This window comes from Rattus rattus, chromosome X (genome assembly GCF_011064425.1).
Source record: "Rattus rattus isolate New Zealand chromosome X, Rrattus_CSIRO_v1, whole genome shotgun sequence".
NCBI lineage: Eukaryota > Metazoa > Chordata > Mammalia > Rodentia > Muridae > Rattus > Rattus rattus.
In genome coordinates, this window is record NC_046172.1 from 3,123,209 (window position 1) to 3,145,224 (window position 22,016).

General features: G+C 43.6%; 1 protein-coding gene across 1 annotated transcript; it reads right to left on the bottom strand.

Annotated features, from left to right (window-relative positions):
* Window positions 1-3,862: 3,862 nt before the first annotated feature.
* On the bottom strand, window positions 3,863-20,144 carry Usp11 (ubiquitin specific peptidase 11). The gene is made up of 21 exons (XM_032889334.1): window positions 19,930-20,144; window positions 12,182-12,291; window positions 11,879-12,009; window positions 11,595-11,712; window positions 11,079-11,224; window positions 10,880-10,941; window positions 10,660-10,759; window positions 10,142-10,315; window positions 9,894-10,052; window positions 9,329-9,553; window positions 9,125-9,208; window positions 8,937-9,031; window positions 7,551-7,757; window positions 6,609-6,658; window positions 6,132-6,410; window positions 5,977-6,047; window positions 5,610-5,722; window positions 5,173-5,322; window positions 4,973-5,088; window positions 4,696-4,784; window positions 3,863-4,614 (listed from the first exon to the last, which is right to left on the bottom strand). Exons 1-21 carry the CDS (start codon window positions 20,079-20,081, stop codon window positions 4,480-4,482), a joined length of 2,766 nt encoding a protein of 921 aa, XP_032745225.1. The 5' UTR covers window positions 20,082-20,144; the 3' UTR covers window positions 3,863-4,479.
* Window positions 20,145-22,016: the final 1,872 nt, after the last annotated feature.

The following is a 22,016-nucleotide window of genomic DNA, read 5'->3' on the forward strand; positions in this document are numbered from 1 at the left end:
AATCATCTTGTTTGTTCTAGAAGAGATTAAAGTGTGTCATCCATCTCCCATGTCTCCATCCACCTCCCCCACAGCTTGATAAGATCCCAAAGCAGAAACAGCAGAGTCGCCATGGACACAAATAACTGATGATCCAAATGCATACTCAGGAACACAAAATCACTTACATTCAAAAATAAGATCTACCACAATGAGTAAAGGCAAATGCATAACGAACAGAGATTCCAATAGGAACTGCCAGCCATTGTGTGTCCAGCTCTTACTGTTTCTTTCTTCTCAGAAATGTATTCATCCACTGTTATTATGTTCTTCCTAGAATACTAACACACACAATACTGAAAATGCATTTCTATGAAATTTAGGGTAACACTGCAGTTTCATTTGTGCTCTTGTAACCATGAAAAGCATGAGCAGTAAAGATTTTTCTGTTAAGAGCATCATCATTAAACATGTTTCTTCTATAGCTGCAGAGAAAGAGGCCAAGGCCAGAAAGGAAAATCAGAATCAGGCCACATCTGGGTAGACTGTCTCCTTAAGTAAGATGGTGTGGAAGACACTGCTGCAAAATGTGAACTGGTGGCGAAGGAGGCAGATTGTGAAACATTTGAGAATGAAGTCTCTCCTGTTTCATCTATCTTGAGGATATCACTGAGCACTGGAAATTGGATCATTTATCTCTAATGCTGGCATCTAGTGATGCTTTAAAAGTGTGAATCAGTTTGGGAGGCAATGCTTTAAATAGGATGAATATATAACTATTGACTGTTTAAAGATGTATTGCAGGGTTGAGGATATAGCTAGGAACAGGAGGATCAGGAGTTCAAGGCTGTTCTCAGTTGCATAGAGAATCTGAAGTCTATATGAAGCAGACTATATGAAACAACACATCCTCAGAAAAGTACATGGCCTGACATGGTAGCACACGTCTTCACTAGCAGCATTCAGCATACAGGCAGATCTCTGGGCATTCCAGAACTGTCTAATTTATATAGTGAGTTCAATGCCAGCCAGGGCTACACAGCGAGGCCTTGATTCACAAAACAAAAATTGTAAGGAAGGCAGGAAGATTGAAAGTTCACAGCTACTATGGATTACAGAACAGTTCAGAGAAAATCTGGAAAACTTAGCAAGACTCACCTCAAATCTAAAAAAAATTTAAAATGGCTGGGAATGCCACCTATGATGGCTTAAACCTGGCAGCTCAGTACATAGGTGTCTGTGCTGGGAGGTATGTAGAGTACCACAAGTTCCAGGCCAGCCTGAGCTACAGAATGAGGGCCTGTTTCAAAAAGGGGAAAGGAGCTGGGAAATAGTTCAGTTGGTAGCAAGCTTTCAAAGTGTGTCCAAGGTCACAGGTTCAATCCCAGGGTCACAACTGAATATTTTCAAAAAATTGAGAGGTGGGGGGTTGGTATAGGGAGAGGATAGATAGATAGATAGATAGATAGATAGATAGATAGATAGATAGATAGATAGATAGATAGGTGTTATATTTCTAGCTGGGTATGGTAGCATACACCTGTAACCCTCACCCCTTTGGTAGAGGCATGAGGATCTTGAGTTCAAGGCCAGCCTGTCTCAGAAAACCAAAGCAGAATGAGGGGCCTACTGAGTGATGTGCCAGGGACAGTGTTGACAGGTCCATGATGCACGGGCTGCAAAAGAATTCATTAAGACAGAAAAAGAAGGGGTTAGAGAGATGGCTCAGTGGTTAAGAGCACTGACTACTCTTCCAGAGGTCCTAAGTTCAAATCCCAGCAACCACATGGTGTCTCACAACCATCTGTAATGGGATCCGATGCCCTTTTCTGGTGTGTCTGAAGACAGCTACAGTGTACTTATATATAATAAATAAACTTTTTTAAAAGACATAAAAAGACAGAAGTAGCATGTATAAGATACAACGTGTGACAGCTACAGTGGGCAAGACAGAAAGTGTTTATGTAAACACATTCTTAGGGGCAGCTGCTATAATGGCGGCATGAGAAGGGTGTTCTATGTAGGCAATCAGGCAGTATTTTGATGTTATGGAGGCCAGGAATAACTACAGTCTGGTTTTACTGGAGCTAGCAACAGCCTAGCCTTAAGGAAGGATGGTATTGTCCTGAGTCCAAAGAATCAAAAAGAGCTCAGCACAACCACCCATACCAAACTGGGATCCCCATTTTGTACCCAGAGCTTGTTTTTTATTAACTCTTCTGATGAGATAATAGTCCTGTCCTGTTTGGAGACAACATGATGTTTTTCAGAGACCAATCTGCTGTTCAAGAAAAGCAGCCTCGTTCTGAGGTTACAACAGTCCAATGCAGCTGTTTATCTCACGTTGTGTCCACACTAGGGATGTAATACAATGGTGGGATGCTTTCCTAGCATGTACAAAGGCCTGTGTTAAGTTGCAGCAACATGCAAAACAAAAACAAACAAACAAACAAAAAACCCCATGCACTTTCAAAACAGACATAGAAGTGATTTTTTGAAGTCAACTTTTGATGTCAACTTAAACAACAATAAACCAGTTCACACCATAATTCCAACATTCCAGGCCAACCTGGTCTATAGAGTGACACATATCTTGTCTTAGAATAAAAAGCCAGGAAGATGGCTCAGCCAGTAAAGGTGCTTGCTATCAAGCCAGCAGAACGTTCAAGGGCAGCCTGGGCTATCTAAAGACCCTGCTCAAAAACTAAAACAAAACATTCTCCTCACCCCACAAGGGTTTTTCTTTGAATTAGATTTTGAGAACTGTTGGAAGGGAAGTGAGAGAAGGAAGGACACCAATTGGGAAAAATCAGGAAATGTGACTAGGGATATGAACCAGTTGGCAGAGAGCAGGGATATGAGCCAGTTGGTTTAGAGCATTCCTACAGTGCATGAGACCCCAGGGTCTTAGAGTTTCTGTTGCTGTGCAACATACCATGACCAAGAGAAACTTGGGGGGGGGAAGGATTTATTCTGTTTATAGCTTGTAGTCCCTACTGAGGGAAATCAGGGCAGGAACTCAAGGCAAGAATGGAAGCAATACAAACGCAAGGCCCTGGGTTCGGTCCCCAGTTCCGAAAAAAAGAAAAAGGGAAAAAAAAAAAAAAGAATGGAAGCAATAGTCAAGGAGGGATGCTGCTAACTAGCCTGTTCCTCAAGGATTGCTCAACCTGCTTTCTTAGCGTCTCCAGAACCACTTGCCCAGGGGGACACCAACCACAATGGGCTTGGCCTTCCAACAGGCCAATCGGGTGGCAGTATTTCCTTAATTGAGGTGCTCTCTTCCCAAATGACTCTGGCTTGTGCCAAGTTGACATAAAACTAGTCAGCATACCTGAGTATAGTCCCAGAGACAATAGAAACAGCTGGCCAGTCTGGCTTAGGTATATCTCCATAGTACTGAGGACAGACTTCTTGAAAGGTTGAAGTAGGCTGTTAGTGTTGGTCTGGCAAGTCTCTTTATGCCCCCAAACAATGTTTGCTAGAGCTATGCCTGTCCCTTCCATGTGTACTCTTGGTTCATTATCTGTACTGCATCTCAGATCCCTCAAAAGATCTTCAGCTCAAGAATCCAGACTAATATTCAGATTTACCAATACGCTGACAGGACCAAAGCCATTCTTCACTTCTGTGCCTGTGTCCCCATCTGAAACTAGAGATGACAACTATAGCAAAAGTCCACTATGAAGGAAGATTGATATTTGTAAAATGCTTGGAGCCAGGGGATAGTGCATGCTTGTGATCCCAGTGTTCAGGAGACAGGAAGACTGCTGCAAATTCAAGGACAGTCTGATCTTCATAGTCCTTACAGCAAGTATTTTAAAAGCTTTTGAAAGACAGCACTTGTTACTCAGATGATTAATAAACACTCAAAACTTCTAGGTGTTGTAGCCATACCTTTAATCCCAGCACTTAGGAGGCAGAGGCCTAATTTCTGAGCTGAAGGTCAGCCTGGTCCACAGTGAGTTCCAGGACATCGAGAGCTATACAGACAGACCCTGTCTCAAAATCAACAAACCCATTCAGAATAGCATAAACCACATACCTTCAGTAATTACACAGAACAAAGACCTATGGCTGGTGCATAATAAGTACATACGAAGAAATAAACCACACTGCTGAACATAGGAGTCTTGGTCTTTTTATGTATACTTAACACAGAGAAGGTATGGTCTCAATAAGAAAATACACTCTGTGTTCATGTGAATCCCCCCGAATCAGCCACTAAGAACACTTTGGCATGAGGAAAAGAGGGAAGGGGAGCATAAATAAGACTAGGAGGGGAAGTCACTGCTGTACGGGCACACACAGGCAGGGGCACACTGCCAGGGGCACAGGGCCTCTTCTTTCTGAGAGAGTAATACAGCCCGTACAAGAACAGTAGCCACAGAGTAAGCCTGCAATGTTGGGGGAGGGAAAGATGAACACAAGTAAGAGAGAGAGTAGACAAGAAAGAGTGGCAAAGGGGGCTTCCTTCTCTGCAATAGGTTTCAGGTCTCCTTAGTTGACATCCATGATGTCAGAGTTCGGTGTAGAACTCGAAGCAGGAGAGGTGGGGGTCTCAGATGAAGCAGTCTGGGACTGGCGTCGACCCACATCTTGGCGTTGATAGAACAAGACATAGGCTGCCTTGGACTGCAGAGAGAGGACATGGGTCAGTTTGGAAGTCAGATGGGGTAACAGAAATGGGGGCAAGAAGAGGTACAGAAGCTATACCTCAATCTGATTCTCATTCACAGGTGAGACGCTGTTGTCATCAAAGTAGTGCCACTGGCCACTGTCCTTGTTACAGGCAAATGTTGTATCTGAAATAAAAAGAAACCATTCTCACCACCCTCTTGGATCTCTTAGAGTATCAAATCTACTTTTATGCTCCTCTTGCCTTTTATTTTGTCTCTGACCCATATACCTACTCATGTACTGGGTACATCCTGACCCCTAGCTTAGATCCCTCCCCACCAGGGCATGCCCCTGCCCACAGCCTGGTACATACAGTGTCCATCACGCATGCCACCATAATGGTTGGAAACTGCGATGAGATCATATTTGTATAGGTCTGGAGCAGACTCATTCTTTGGTTTGATGACAAACTCAGAGAAATCCAGATCCCTGTGGGTAAGAAAACAGTCAATACTGCTGGGCTCCGCATGTACCTTCCCATATCCCACAGCCTTTCTCTGCAAAGCTCCTAACCGGATAGGAAACTGCACCAGGGTGTCCAGCTTCTCCCGGGAAAATTTGGAAAATGAAAAACGCTTCAGATGGATAATGAGAACTTCAGGTAGCATCCAGAGGTCCAGTTTCTTAGTGGCTAGCTGGTGCTGCTTGCAGGAGGAGCAATACCTACAGACAGAATCCAGATCAGGAATGAATACTCTGAGCATCTGCCTCACACCGCGTGTGTTCTTCACACACCCCATCTAGCCTACAAAGCTTCATTTCCATTCATTCCCTCTCCTCCCAGACAGATTCACTAAAAGTCTGTAGGCATGCACTACTGGTTGTCATTTTAGAAAGGATGCTCTGCTTTCAGTATGCCTGGTACTCATTTGCTCCTGTTTGTGAGGACTTCTGTTAAAGGGTCTAGCTAGTACAACTCATGAAATCTCTCCTGAATGCAAGGCTCTCACCAAGGGTTCTCCTTCTCAAGGGTTTCCACAGTGGTGAAGAGTTTGATGCACTCCTTCAGCTGCACTGGATTCTTCTTCAGCATGTATCCCACGCAGTCATGCTTCACATAGCCCTGGGGAGGGGAGTCAATGTTCAGAGGTTCAGACATGAGGAAGGCAGAGAAAAATAGGGCAGTGTACAATCACAGACCAAGTGGGTCAGAACCTGAGACCATGGTGCTCCCAGAGGTATGCAGGTGCCAAGGCCAGGCCAGCCCTGGGCCTGGATCTCTTGGCTCTATTCCTAGCTGGAGTTAGGGAGGATGTATAAAGAGTTACACTGTGAGCTAAAAGAGTCTCCCATCCCTTGGGTCCCCTTTCCATTTACCTCAGCCTCTACTTCGTCATAATAGCGCCTCTTCATCTCTGGTTCCCAATCCATGGCAATGTATGGCTGAGCTAGGGGTGCAGAGGAGATGGTTACACTCCTGTTGCTAGGATAGCCTTCCTCCTGTTATCTATAACCCTAGCCAGGTGACATACTTTGGGCTTCTTCAGGGGAGGTGGTCCGGTCACTGGTTCCATTGGAGTTCACTGTCTGCAGAGTAAACAATTGCTTTCGTCGTCGCCTTGGGGGCCACTGCGATGTGTGGAGGCTGTTGTCTAAGAGGGATGGGCATCTTCCGGTGACCCCAGAGCTGGTCCCAGCCTGCTCCTGCTCTGATTCTTGGGTACCATCATTATCGGTAGGTCCAGGCATTTCCTCCTTTTCTTCTTCACTGCTGCTGTCATCTTCGACATCCTCATCCTCATTCTCATCACCTAGGATAGGGAGAATGTCAGAGATCAAAATGTGGGTACTCCAGGGAACTGGGCTTCAACACATATCTGGAGGAGCCTGTGTGTGTCATATATATCATATATAATCCCAAAAGGGATTCTCAGCCCTTCACCCCTGTTAAGTAAGATACACTTATCTTTATTGGGCCTCTCTCACTTCTCAGCTTTTAGGGGACTCACCTTTCTCATCCCCATCATCGTCATCTGAGGTGGGTTTGGTCACATATCGTCTGTAATAGAGCAGAGAAAACTCCCAAGGCAGGGGCACAAGGATAGAGGGGCATCCCAAAGTTTTACTTGGTAGTATGGTCAAGAAGTCAGGACACACACATGCAAGTCTCCCCCCCACCCCCAATCTGTCTGTTTTTTAAAATGCTATGTGAATGCTTCAACTCTGAGCTACATTCCCAACACTTTTCTGATTTTATTTTAATTTTGAGACAGTGTTGGTAAGTTACTCAAGCTAGCCCTATGTGGCTTCTCCTGGCACAGCTGCCCAAGTAGCTGGAATGCACCACCAAACCTAGCAGTTCTTAATCATGAACCTGGGAAGTGGTAAAACAGCAGTGCATGAAAACACCAGTAGTGGCCTACATTCTTTTTTTTTTTTTCTTTTTTTCGGAGCTGGGGACCGAACCCAGGGCCTTGCGGTTGCTAACCCAGGGCCAAGCGCTCTACCACTGAGCTAAATCCCCAACCCCGTGGCCTACATTCTAAAGCTGATATACAATCAGTTATGAATTAATGTCAGAGAAGCCTTTTGAATTAGAATAAAGCATTAATCCAGATAATATATAGCTTTTCTTGCCTTCCATAGTAAGGACTGTAGACTTTAGGTAAAAGGATAAAACTATATCCAAATGTCTCTGTAGAGACAATTAAATACAAAATGAAGTTGTCTCTACTTTTTCTTGTCCACCTCTGTATTCCTAGGACCAAAGAGAAGCACTAGAGAAGCCAGAGGTCTAGAAAAAGAAAAATCCCTGCAAAGCCTACTGACATGTTCAATTTGAACTATCCTTTGGCTGTGCCAAACAGCAACTCAGATCCCAAGTCTGAGTACTGACCTTGGTCCCCTACCTCAAATCCACTTCTCCCTGCCCCTAGAAAAATGGTACTTACGAAAGCCGGTACATCAAGATGTTATATAGGCCCTCCCAGGAGAACCGGTCCCGGGGCACTGACACCAGGAGAGGGTGCCCAAAAAGTATCAGACCGTAGTAGGAGTTGTTGTAGTCTCTGGACGGGGTGCGCTCCCGCAGGTAAACAGGAACCACAATATCATCTCTTGAACCCTCAACAGGCTCAATCCGTCCAGTCACCTCATATCTGTGTGTGTTAGGGAGAGTAGTTAGATTTTTTCTTGACTGAGGCATCCCAAGAAAGATTAACCCTCAGTTGCTTCATCCATTCATCTCAGTCCAAAAAACTATGAGTTATTTTCATTTGAATTATTAGTGTCTGAGTGTGTTTGTAGGGAGTATACACATGTATGATACATACATATGTGGATATCAGAATACATTTTCAGGAGTCAGTTCCTTCCCTCATCATAGATTCAGGTTGTCAGGGTTTGTGCAGGTGCTTTTACCTACTGAGCCATTCTACCTGCCTCCCCCAAGTATTTTATCATTATTTTATGTGTATGAGTGTTTTGCCTGTATGTACATCTATGTATCACATGTGTGCTGGTGACTGCAAAGGCCAAAAGAGGGCATCCCTGGGGCTGGAGTTGCAGATGGTTGTGAGTCTCCATGTAGGTGCTGGGAATTGAACTTGGATCCTCTGAAAGAGGCTAGTCCTCTGTCTAGCCTTGTCCCAAAATATTTTAAAGGGTCTGAAAATCCATGAAGGACTTGGTATTTTATAAACTACCAGACAACTTCCACAGCACTTTTTTTATATGCCGTTTGAGGAAGAGCCTTGCTAACATGGAAATGCTTGGAGGAGAGTAATAAAAACAAGGATGAAAACATTTTTCTGGTGGAAAACACTTTCGTTTACAAAGAAAATTTCTACTCACACCATTTTAGTTGCTCCAAATTTAAAAACTGTTGTGGGAAGCAGGGCATAGTTCCGTGATAGGGCACTTGCCCAATATGCAGGGAGCTTGGGCTCTAAATAAATAATGAATACATTTTTATCGGAGCAGGTTGTTGGACATAATGGCATACACTTTTAATCCCAGCATCTGGGAGGAAGGGGCAAGGTGAATCTCTAAGTTTGAGGACAGTCAGGGCTACACAGAGAGACCATCTCTCTCTATATTATATAGATATAAATATTATATATACTTATATATATTCATGTTTATTTTCTATACTTGTAAAAGTATTGTATATATTATATATACTTATGAGTATATATATGTATTGAACTGTAAGTGTAGCTCAAATGTTAAGAGTACTTGTCTAACATGCTTGTGCATTCTGGGTTCTATCCCCAGTAGGGCAAACCAAAAGGTGGGGGAACCATCCTCTATTCATTCGTATCGGTTTCCTCACTTACACAAAGATATCATCACGATCCAAGATGCCACTCAGAGGATCCTCCAGCTGGTAGAGCTTATAGAATCGGTGACTGAAGACATCAGCTACTATCATCTGGTAATAGGACAAGGACATAGGGACAGTCAGTGTGCAAGGTTCCTTTTCCTTTAAACCCTACCTTCCCAGCCTCCCTCTTCAAAGTCTCACCTTGTCTGGTGCAACACTTGTATGTGTGGACAGAGCCACACACAGATCTGAGATATTGCCCTTCTTAGGGACTACAACCCGGTGCTGAGGAGAAATAACATCCACAGAAGATCAAAGGAACTTATAGTAGGTTAATATAGAAAAGCTTGAGGAAGGCAATCAAATTCTGATTTAATGTCCCTCATTGTGTTCCCATAACCCCACCTGTTCTGGCTTGCGGCGGGGATCCATGGGGACAAAGAAGACCTCCAAGACCCTCCTGGAGCAGACAGGCAGTGGGACACTGAGGTAGCAGAAGGGGTCAAAGGTCACAGAAACATTGCCACAATCAGGGCACACCAGTGTAGACTTGAAGAGGCCATGGAAAGTGTCCACAATCACAGAATCATTTCGTCGTTTGTGGTTCTGCCAGGCTTCCTGAGCCACTTCCTGTTGAACAAATGTCATGGTAGGTTAGGGGAAGAGGGGAAAGTTTGGGGATGGACTCATAGGGGTTTGAGGTAAAGGACTCTGTTGAAGCCTAGTGGCAGGGTCACAGCTAGGTCTATCTGGAACCCATGTTCCCTTTCAGAGCTGGCATTTTGCATGAAGGACAGGAGCCTGACTGGAGTTAACTCTAAGATAGGTATGGGGACAGATGTAGTGCTATGACTAAGGTTGATGTGAAGGTCAAAGTAAGGGAATTGAGAAAATGGTAAGGTGTTAGATAGACTGGGGAAACCAGAGACTTCCTAAGGCAGTGGCCATGTAGCTTTAATGGGTAGCCTACCAGATCAGGCCGCCCAGCACCATTGCATAGCTCAACATATTCTTTCTTTTTGACTCGATTGAGGTCCTCATGTAGTCCATCCAGGAGGAATGACAGTAGTTCCTGTGAGTCATGCTGCTGGTAGCCCAGAAACTGGGATGCGAAATGGCCAACCTTGTTCTGAAGAGACAGTAGATAGGAGAGTGAGCATGAGATAAGAGAAGCAAGAGAAAGAATGGTGGGAGGGAGCCCATGGGGTTGAGACACACCTTGAAAACATTCGGCACAATAGAGCGGTGGTAGCCAGACCAAGTCTGCTTTACCAGATCTGCATAGGCCTCAGCAAGCTCACCCTTCATGCCCAGAGGGTTCCGGAAGTTGAGCTCCTCCAGGTAGCGGTTGTTGAGAAAGTACTCCGTAAGCTGTGGCACATTGCTGAGGCACTGTGGTAGTAGGGCCCAATGAAAGAGGTAGAGAGGTAGGGTGGCATAGGTAAAAACAGAAAAGGAAGGGGGAGAGAGGGAAATGAGAGAGAGAAAGGTAAGGGGTTGCCATTGTGAATGCAGTATCAGGAAAAATCAGTATCTCTGGGGAAGGAAAATGGAAGGTGCCAAAGGAGGGAGGGAGAACAGGGAGCAAATGTGGGCACACCAGATCAGATTCATGGAGCCTTAGCTCTCCATCTGACCCCTTGTACTGCAATCTTCCTTCCCCCAATCCCAACCTCTAGCTCTGTCCCCAATACCTAACCACTATAGCTTGCCAGACATAGACCTAATAGCCCAACCTGTAGGGCCGAGTTCATGAAGCACGTGTTGCCCAGATTGGTAAGGCCACAGATGCCTGGTTGGCCCTGGAAGTCCTCATCCTCGTCCGGCATGTTGTTCCTGGGGTTGGATGAGAAACCCTATGAGCTAAGGTCGACTACAGGAGGGTGCTCTGTACTCTTAGGTTCTGTCTGCCTACTCTGGGGTGCCCCCACTCTGCATGACACCCCAAGGGCTCACATGCCACACAGCTGAGCGCTGGGCCAAGTGCCATCTTTGTTTCGGGTCTCCATGATGACCAACTGGGTATAAGGTAGAGAAAGGAAAAAGGAATGTATTAATGGAAGGCCTCAAGGGCACCCTGCCCTTCCCTCGTCTGACTAGTGCCAGGAATCCATCCACCTGGCTACCAGCACAGAGGAATCCCCACCACTGTTACCTGCCCAGTCTCAAGGCAGGCATCAAGCAGTGTGATCTGCGTGTTACATAATCGATCCAAAGAGCCCTCTGAGTTCTTGGTCCAGAGGCGCGTGTCTTCCTGAGGCTCTACCAGAAACTGCTCCCGGGCTGTTTGCAAGACTTGGTCTGTAGAGGGTGATGAAACATGACCACATCTTCTAGGACCCCATGTGATAGTGTTAACTCATTCTCACAGACTTTGCTTACTTGGCCAATACCTTGTATCCTTGGATCATTCTTCACGCTTACAAACTAAGAATTTGAGACCTTTCCAATAAACACTCTTTTCCACCCCACCCAAGCAACTGGAATATAGCCCATTTTCTGTAGACTCTAGAAGACACCCAGTATCTGTGCTCGACTTGGCCACCTTCCCCCACAGTTTAACTGGTGCCTTCTCAGGATGCAGTAGGCTGGTCCCCACACATCCTCAGGTTCACTGAGATATAACCCATGATTAGGAGCATGAATTTATTCCAGAGACCCTGAGACTTACCGACAGAATCAGAATAGCTAAACTGAATGGTGAGAGCTGTTTCCATATCACTGTGCTGAACGAGCAGCAGCTCTATTGGGTACACTTCCACCTTTCGAATGCCAGGAAGTTCTATGACCTGTGAAGGCAGAGGAGCACCAACACTCAAAAGCCCACCCAACTGACAAAACAATATAGGTATACACAATTCTGTACCTCCCTGAGCCTACACGGCCTTCCTCTTCCCCAACTTCCCGTAGATATCTAACACACACCCCCTCAGTATCTACCCCACCCATATATACCTTGCGCTCAATAGGTGGCTGGTCATCCTTTAAGCCATACCAGCTGACCAGGTAGTTCCAAGCAGGTGCTGGGAGCAGCACATAATCGTCTCCTTCTACCAGTCTCTCCCTGAGGTGCCAGCTTATCTGATCTGCAGGCGTAGGGAGTACGGACAAGGTAAAACATGAATTAAGAAAGGAACTGTTAATTCTGACCACCCTACCCATGACTAAGCATAGAGAATGGGAATATGACCCCTCGTGGGAACAGAAGGAATCAGAATTCCAGGGCAAGGTTAATGGGGAGAGGCAGAAGCTTAGTACCTTCAAAGAGCCCCGCATTGTTGATACTGCCAGGAAAGGTGCTAGCATCTTGATCCCCTCCCTTCACATATGCCTCCCACTGTTTATACCAGTGTTTCTCCACAAGGAACCTGGAACCCAGACAGACAAAGGTGTCATATTCAGGAGCTAGCTATACAACTTTTCATCACTTGCAGTTACTTGTAGCAGCACTATGTAAATATAAGTAAAAGGCAAAATTTATTCAGTGAAATGCACATTTCAATATTGGATAACTTGATTTTTTTCTTTATTCATTCCCATTTTTTTTTTAAATGAGGTCTTGTACCAGGTCTTGTCAGGCCTGGAACATACTACATATGTAACCCAAGCTGGACTCAAGCTCTCTGGTTCCTTCTGCTTCGACCTCCTGAATCTTGGGATTAAAAGGTGTGTACATAACCTCATGGCTCAGCTATGCTGTGAGTTTGATTTGGGGTCTCTTTTGAGACAGGGTTTCACTACATAGTCCTGGCTAGCAGAGAACTGGCTGCCTCAAACTCCAAACTAGAATTATAGACATAAATCACAATTTTGTATTTCTGTGTTTGTTTGGTTAGGTTGCCTTTTTTTTGTCTGTACATTGCCCTTCCAACTCCCCAGACCTTATCACTTATTCCAGGAAAAATACACATCCCTACCTAGGAGCTCATGTCTGAAAATCTATCATTCAACCTATCAACTTCTACACTGTCATTCCTCCTTCCAGCTTTACTGGCCTCTACCATTTATGAAGTTCACTTAATAAAGCTAATTTATAGTTAATAGTATTTTCAATGCAAGGGGGGGCACTGCTCAATTAAAAACATTAGTTATTAGTTTCTGGCTTTTTTTTAAAGACAAGATTTCTCTGTAACAGCCTTGGCTGTCCTGGAACTTGTTCAGTAGACCAGGCTGGCCTCAAACTCATAGAGATTTGCCTGCCTCTGCTTCCCAAGTACTAGTATCAAAGGTGTGCACCACCACATCCAGCTAAGATTTTATTTAATTATTGTATCCCTGTGTGTCTGTGGATAGAAATGTATACATGAATACAGGTACTCACAGAAACCAAGGGTTTCAGATCTTCCCTGGAGTTGGAGTTACTACAGGCAATTGTGAGCTACCTGACTTGAGTGTTTGCAATAACCCTCTTAACCACTGAACCATCTTTCCAGCCCCTCATCTTCCTAAAAGCACAGATTTAGAAGAAAATTAATATTAAAATCATTCTGTAGCAAAACTTCAGCTAGTTTAAGATGGGGATATAGCTTAGTGGTAGACCATTTACCTAGCACATAAGAAGTCTTACATTGAATTCTCTCTCTCTCCTCTCCCTATCTGCCCTCACACTCACACTCACACACACACACACACACACACGCACGCACACACACACACACACACACACACAGTGCACCACACTAGATACTACAGCATTTGGGAGGCAAGAAAATTAGTTTGAATGTGAGCCCAGCCAGGGTTAGAAACTTAACCTCATACAAACGGGGAAAATAAATGTAGACACCACTCTGGGACAGCCTCACAGCAGAGCACTATTGACTCAGGGCAGGATGGGCTTTTCAAAGCAAGGCCACTGTTGACTGTTACCTGGCCAGAAAGAGTTAACTCTACTGCCATAAGCCCCAACTACAAATGTTCCAGGGCACTGCATCATTAAAATACTGCTTAACTACCTGCACAGAACACCCCTGCCTCAACAAAAGCCATCTCTTACATAATAAACTCTCTTCTTGTGCCCTTTTCTGCCTTGAATTCTTTCATTATTCATATCCCCACCATCCTGCACAATTAAAAAACTTATAGGTGATAAATATGACATTGCTCTATCAAGTTTATTTAAATACATCTAAATACACATAAAGGCATACTAGTGAGTTCTTTACTGCCCATTATCCTGTGGCCAATACACCCAAAGATGATTAAGACTTAGATCTTCAGTCACTTGTTTCTTGTTACCAAATTATTGCCAATTCTTAGTGCTTTTTTTATACTTTTAGTAATGTGTGTGTGTGTGCCTGGGTGCAAGCATGTGCATGTAATTGCAAAGGTCCTCAGAGGCTAGAAGGCATGAGATTCCCTGAGGCTAGAGTTACAGGTGTTTGTGTGCCATCCAATGTGGGTGCTGGGAACTAAACTCAGGGCCTCGGGGTTGGGGATTTAGCTCAATGGTAGAGCGCTTGCCTAGCAAGCGTAAGGCCCTGGGTTCGGTCCCCAGCTCCGGAAAAAAAAGAAAAAGAAAAAAGAAAACTCAGGGCCTCTAGAAGCAGTGTGTACTCTTAACTGCTGAGCCATTTTTTCAGTTCCTCTTTTTACATACTATCTTTTGTTTGAGACAGGGTCCCACTACGTAGCCCTGACTGGCCTGGAACTCATTATATAACCCAGGTTGGCCTAGAACTCAACTGCCTTTGTCTCCAGAGTGCCAGGACTAAAAGGATGCATTATGAATGAATGGCTACATACTCGATTCAACTCAATTCATCTTTTTTGTTGTTGAGACAAAGTCTTATGTAGCCCAGGCTGATCTTGAACTACACGAAGATGACCATAAAAGCCTAATAATCTTTACCACTATGTTCTTATAAAACTTTTTGTCTTTCTTGTGACAAGACACACTTGGTAGCTCGGGTTAGATTAGGACTTGTGTTGCTCTGCTCTTGTTTTAGTTCTCAAGTGCTAAAACTTCAGATGTGTGTTACCATGCTCATCTTGTTTTCTAAATATTCTTCCAAGGCTGGCCTCAAACTTGCCACAATCCCCATTTTGGTCTCTTAAATGCTGAAATCAGACAAATGAGTCACCATGCCCACATCTAGGTCCTGTTGATCTGTCTTTCCAAACTTAAGATAATGACACTGCGAAAATGCCATAATTATCTCCGGGAGATAACATAAGGTTGCTTTTCTCCTATAAAAGGGCAACAGGAATAATCATATAGATCTTAAGTTTCCCAGATATTTTTTTAAACAGGGACTCACTATATGGCCTAGAACTCACTGTGTAGACAACCAGGCCTCCCTTTATCTCTATAGTGCTGGGATTAAAGCATGTGTTACCACACCTGGGAAACTTTTGTAATAATTTTCACTTTTCCAACTTTTTTTTTTTGAAACAAGTTCTCATGTAGCCTACATTGGCCTTGGCTTTCTGATCCTGTGCCACTACCTCCCTAATGCTGGGATTAAGGAGCTAGGATATGTGTTACCATGCCCAGTTCTTCCTATTAAAATATTTTTGAAAATGAGAAATCCAAAAAATGCACTTTACAGGCTAGGGTAGAACTCTCGGGCTGGAGAAATGGCTCAGTGGTTAAGAGCACTGTCTGCTCTTCCAGAGGTCCTGAGTTCAAATCCCAGCAACCACATGGTGGCTCACATCCATCTGTAATGGGGATCCGATGCCCTCTTCTGGTGTGTTTGAAGACAGCTGCAGTGTGCTCACATACATTAAATGAATAGATAAATAAAATATATTTTTTAAAAAGAACTCTCACAAGTCTGTGGCCAGCCTGGGTTATGTGTGAGACCTCAAGGGAAAAAATAAAGCTTATCTTCCTCAGTTGTGTAGAATATGGTACTGTAAATATCTTTCACCAATACTCTTAAGGTCCTATGAAACTAGTTTCTCTTCATGTGCTGTTAGTGCATCTCTCTGAACCTAGCCACCCTTCTTCCTTAAGAACTCCTCAGTTGTTTACTGGTTAGGAAGTTGTCTGTATCCTGTACAGATCTAACCAAAGTCTTAACTATCCTTGACTTAATGTGTAGACAATTCACTGTCACAAGAACTAAAACTTTCCAAGGAAGCTGTCTTTTCAGAGATTGGAATGTGGTCTCAAAACATAAGCTCTTTAGGGACTGGGTCAAGTGCTGGCTGTGTTTGGATCCTCAGTATCTACAAAAAAAGCTGAGCAAAAAGTCTGGCACGAGTCAGGTGGTGGTGGTGGTGGTGGTGGTGGTGTACACCTTTAGTCCCAGCACTCAGGAGCCAGAGCCAGGTAGATCTCTGAGACTTTGAGGCCAGCCTGGTATACAAAGTGAGTTCCAGGAAAGCCAAAGCTACTGTCTTGAAAAAACAAAGTTTGGCATAGTGGTAATCTCAACACTTGAGGGGGGCATGGAGACAAAATCCCAGAGGTTTGCTGGCCAGTCTAAAACAGAGGTCTGGGTTCAATGAAAAGCCCTGTAGCAAAAAATAAGGTGTAAGGTGGGTAAGATGGTATAGTAGGTAAAGGTGCTTGCTGCCAAGCTTGCTGACCTGAGTTTGATCCCCCAGAAAATACAGGGAACTGGGTCCTACAAGTAGTTTTCTGACCTCCTCCAGCACATGCTGTACCCCACCCTGCCCCCAAATAAATGCATCTAAGAAATTTAATCAGTAAACATGACCAAATTAATTAACTGGAATTGTTTTAATCTATTATTAAACTAAGGGTGGGAAGTGCAGATAATACTGACAGATGTATGATTTGAAGCTAGTCCTTGAATTCAGATGCTTTATAAATACATATTTCTCAACTGTGACACAAACCCATATAGAACTTTGAGATACTTTGCTCTTACCTAATTTAGATAAGCATCAAAAAGTGGAGCTTGGCAAAATGCTTCATAACAATTCCAACAGGAGAAACAAATTGGCTTTAATACTCAACCAACACTGGTGTGGTAATTATTTTTAATGAGGTGAAGTTAACATAAAATTAACCCATTTTAAAGTGAACAATCATTAACATTTAGTACATTCACAATGTTGTGTACCCACCACCTCTACTTACTTTCAAAAGTCTCCTCACCCCCAAAAAGATCCTCTCCTGGCAGGCTAATTTAAAAGGCTATTGGTAAGGATGACAGGATCATGTGTTATCTCTACCACTAACACAATCATGGCACATCTGTCAACGTAGGAAAGAGGCATGAACCAAAGCTTTGAGAACTGTTTGTACATCTCCAAATGAGTTATAAAAACAGTATGGTTACTGTTGTTTTCAGGATGGATTGAGGCTAGTCTTTGCTGGAGAACTATGAGATAATGGCAGAAAGACGTCACTATATCCTTTAGTTTTGGAATTGTAATTTATCTCCCTAGTAATGCATACACATTTCACTGGCAGTGTTGTTTAGGAAGCCTGTAAAGTGGGAAAACCTGGACAAGGTCCCAAAGTGTAAAGAACATCAATAGTCTAATGTGGATGTCCCTGATGGAGAGAGGAAGGGGGCTTTTGGGCTGATGCTGAGAGAGATTAGAGAGAAAGGGTACCAGCCTCCAAAAGCCTTGCAGGTCACTCAGGATTTTACTATTTATACTGCATGAGACAGGAAGCTCTTGGACATCTTGAGGAACAGATGGACATAACATATAAATAAAAATTTAAATATGTATTTTAAAGTTACTGCTTAAGAGAAGAACAGTGTCTTAACATTTGAGAAACCTGGTAGAGCTATAACCAACCAATCAAGGTTAATGTCTCAAATTACATCATAAAGATACTATTTACCATGTAATAATATAAGAGCTTACAGTATGCATATGGTCTATTTCATAAACACATTTGGATATATAGTATATGTCTACATATACAAATTTATATATGAATACTGGAAGTTTATTATGATAATGAAATGTGAAAAGAGACCTTTAATTCAAAATTTAGGGTGCTCGTTTCCTATGACAATGGAGGGGAATTTCTATCTGGGAGAAGCAATATGATTGTTTTAAGGTAATGTTCTGAATCTTCACATGAGTGATGATGAATCCACATTTAAATTTAGTAATTTTTCTTTGAAGTAAACTCACTGAAAATGGGTTTTAAAAAAAGCCAGGCATGGTGGAGTACACCTGTAATCTCAGCCAGATTTCTGAGTTCAATGTCAGCCTGGTATAGTGACTTCCCTGACGGCCAGGACTACATAATAGAGACCCTGTGTCTAAAAAGAGGGGACAAAATAATACAAAGACTCCTCTGTATGCCCTTAGATTTCCCAAATTGGACACACTTTATCCATTTGTTCTATTCTTTTTTTTCCCCATATCATCTCTGAGGATATTTTCATTTATCTTAAACTAGACAAAAAGTGTGCAATGACGGTATACAGCATGATGTTTTGATATATACATTGTAAAACACTAAGTCAAACTACTTAACATACTAATTATGCCACATATTTCTTGGTTTAAGATCATGTAAATATTAAGCAATTTTCATGTATAGAATAGGATGTTATTAGCTCTAACCACCATTTTGTACAAGGAAGCTCTTGAATTTGTTCCTCTTGTCTAACTAAAGTTTGCACCCTATGACCAGTAGTATTTCCATAGCTTTCTCCCTCCCATGTGCATTTTAACATAAGATAGTTTTTCAATTATTTGGTAAGTTGTTTACACAATGGTTCCTTATCCCTAAATTTTCAGTCTGTATTTTTCACCAAACAAGGGATATTCTTTCAGAACATTACAATTATCACAAACAAAAAAATTATCAGTACCAATATTTTATATACTGGCCTCAGTCAAATTTCACCAATTGTTTTCCAGTAAAACTTACAGTGAAAGAGAAATAAATTATGAGAAAGAACCCTCATTTTAAAAAATAATTTATTTTTCCTGTTCTAGGATCCAAATGAGGATTACGTGTTGCATAGAATTGTTAAACTGCATTAATTCCTTCAATCTGGAACAGTTCTTCAGCATATGTCTTTCACGGCCTTGCCATTTTTGAAGCATACAAACCATTTCTTTCAGCAGAATGTCCATCAATTTATGTAAAATGTTTTATACTATCATCTTTGTAGGTCTTATGATTTTCACAATTTAAAAATAAACGAGAAGCAACTCAGAAAGAAACCCGGGGAGCAGTAAATTTTAAGAGGCACTGATTAGCATTTTTTAAAAATCGGTCTAACAAGACAATTTGTCAAAAGCTGTGGATTCTTTTTAAATACCCATTTCTACTGATTACAAAATATTATCACGTAGAAAAAAATTTCCCAAATAACCTCTTGTAAATCGCCTTTGCTTTCTCCTGTTCTAGGAAGGAGACCTTAGCTACAGGGAAAAATAATCAAGAAAACAAAAAAAAAAAAAAAAAAAAAAAAAAAAAACCGCGTCACAATCTTTGCTCTTTTGCAGGCGCCATTTTCTGCCCGAGGCACTGCCCCTCCTCCACAGTTTGCCCCTCCCCAGACCTTCGCCTCGTTCCCAGGAGCCAGGCACCCTCCCCGTACCACACTCCTCCGCCCCTCAGCCCACAGCTATAGGCTATGGAGTTGCTCTTCAGCGGACGCCACCAAGCTCGCTGGGTTCACAGGCGTTTCGAGTACTCGTAGGCCGTTCCTTTCAACCGACGCAACGTTTCGTAACACACGCCACGCCCCCGCCTTAAGTATGGAGCCAGCCTCCTTTCCAGGCTCCAGGTTCCCAGACGCAGTCCCCTCTCACCCCCTCCCCAAATGATGCAGTCCCCTGACTCCCATGGTCATTCCCTTCCCACCCCACCTCTACCAAAAACCCCATTTTGTCCTCAGGCGGCTGACTGCCCCACTCGGGCCCCGCCTCTTCCCTAAAGGTTGAGATTCATTCACTTAGCACCTCCACGCCCCCTCTCTGCCGCCAGCCCGAGCCCCTTCCCCGCCTCGCACCGCTTCATCCTCAGAATTTGATTTCTAAGTACCCCGCGATACTAACAACCCCACGGTCCCCTTGGCCAAGGCTTCATTGAAGCCCAGCCTCACCAGCTTTCGCCAGCTCGCAGTGGACGCTCTCGCCCATTCCCGATTTGGCGCCACTGTTGATCCAGGTCTGGCATTGCCTCGGGCTGTGTCTCTCTGTCCTCAGCAGAGGCCGGGACCGCAGCTGCAGCTGGGTCCGCTGCGACCGCCGCCATCACCGTCCGTCCTCCTCCAACTGCCGACGCAACTGAAGATAGGAAGACGACCCTCAACTGGCACTTCCGGATTCTGTCCCGGAAACGGAAGCAGAGCCCCCCAACAATCAGGGGGCTACTGCCATCTTGGAATCGTCACAATTTGGTCAAAATTGGGTGGTGGTCTGTGGTCTCTGTAACCAATACCAGGGGTTCACCCTCTAGTTTAGAACTAAGACGTTAGTGCCTTGTGGAATTCTCTAACACCAGGTCACCAGGTGAAAAGGTAGAGGCCAAAGGTTTCCAAACTGAGCAAATGTGTGTGTTTAGAGCCTCACAAGGAATGCTCAGGGCAAGTCTTTCACTGCAGACCCCTATTGTGAAAGCGGCATTTTTGTTAGCCTAACTAGAATTACCTTTCATGTCCATCAAAACCAAAAATGTATGGTCTAGAGAGATGGCTCAGAGGTTAAGGGCACTCGTTGCTCTCGCAGAAGATAGGGGTTCAATTCCCAGCACTCACATGGTGGCTCACAACCATCCATAACAGTGGATATAAGGAAATGTACAAGGTACACATATATGGATACAGGGTAAACAACATTTATATACATGAAGTAGTTTTTTTGTTTGTTTGGTTTTTTTTTTTATCAAATAGAGCTTACTATCTGCCTGAGAGCCTGAACTAGGGTGTGGCTTTGTGTGGGGTGTGTGTGTGTGTGTGTGTGTGTGTGTGTGTGTGTGTGTGTTGTCTTTTCTGTCTTTGAGACAGGGCCTTTTGCTAAATTGCCCAGAATTTCCTCCAACTCTATGAAGCCCAAGATGGCAAATGCCTTGATCCTCCTGCCTCAGCCTCCAAAATGAAGGATTGCAGGCATGCACTTCAACACTCAGCTTCTTGAACTAGAGACAAATCTGATGTGTTTGTTGGAGGCAAAACAAATAGTGACTCTGCCCAGTTTAAGTGACTTGTTGGATTTAAATAGTAGCCTTGGGTGGCAGATAAGTGTATTTTGTTTTTTGCCCATGAGTAACGATGCAGGAAGCCAACAGCCAGAAATGTGATATCATTTGTCCTCAACTAGGATGTGCCATAGCACTGTACACCTAGTTCCAGAGCTGTGTCCTTAAACACCAGGTAGATCCTCAAACTGTGGTCACATGCTATCAGCTCAGGAAACCCTCTCAGGAGTGTTCACAAAATCAAGAATACTTCTGCAGTATCTTCACTCATTTTCATGCATACACAGTGGAATTATTCAGAGGGTATCTTGGAATAAGGAAAAATTCGTTGGGCGTCCTCAATCTTTAATATAAAGGAAATATAATGCCAAACATGTGAGAACCATTGAATGGGCCAGGGTTTCTTTCGGTGTTTTTTGAAATAGGGTCTCAGTTCTGAACATGAAGCTCAGATTGGCCTTGAACTCATGGTGATCATCCTGCCATAGCCCCCCTAATGCTAGTAGTACAGGTTACAGGTGTACCAGGCTCTATGTCAGACTTCAGCACCATTGCAATTTCTTTCTTGTGAGAAGCAGCACTTTGGTGTATTAAGCTGTTCCCTGATCTCTACTACTAGAAAACCCTCAGAACAAAGGCAGTGTATCTCCAGATATTACCAGATGTCCTTAAAGTGTGGAGATTGTCTCTCTGGGTGAGAAGCATCCTATTAGGCTGCTACCCTTTTCTTGCTCTCAGTTCTACTGGTCAGTGATGACTTTAATTCTCTGTACTTCCCCACCTACTTTTTTCTTTTGGCTGTCTTCACCTGTTGACAACCCACAAACTCCCCAAAATAATGACTTTGGGGCATAGATCCCTGTGCAGAGAATGGGAGGACATAGAAAGTCTGCTGAGGAATTTGTAGACATCCTATCCATTACAAAACTAAAAGAATGACAGGAATGGGGAGATGTCCTAGAGTTTTATTTGTTTTTTAGACAGGGTTTCTCT

Bases quoted from the DNA above. Each gene is read 5' to 3' on its own strand.
- Usp11 (XM_032889334.1), bottom strand. From the start codon at position 20,081: ATGGCGGCGGTCGCAGCGGACCCAGCTGCAGCTGCGGTCCCGGCCTCT. The intron at 12,292-19,929 runs GTGAGGCTGGGC...TCTGGGTTCCAG, and splicing joins CTGCGAGCTGGCGAAAGCTG to GTTCCTTGTGGAGAAACACT. The intron at 10,760-10,879 runs GTGAGCCCTTGG...ATCCAACCCCAG, and splicing joins AGCGCTCAGCTGTGTGGCAT to GAACAACATGCCGGACGAGG.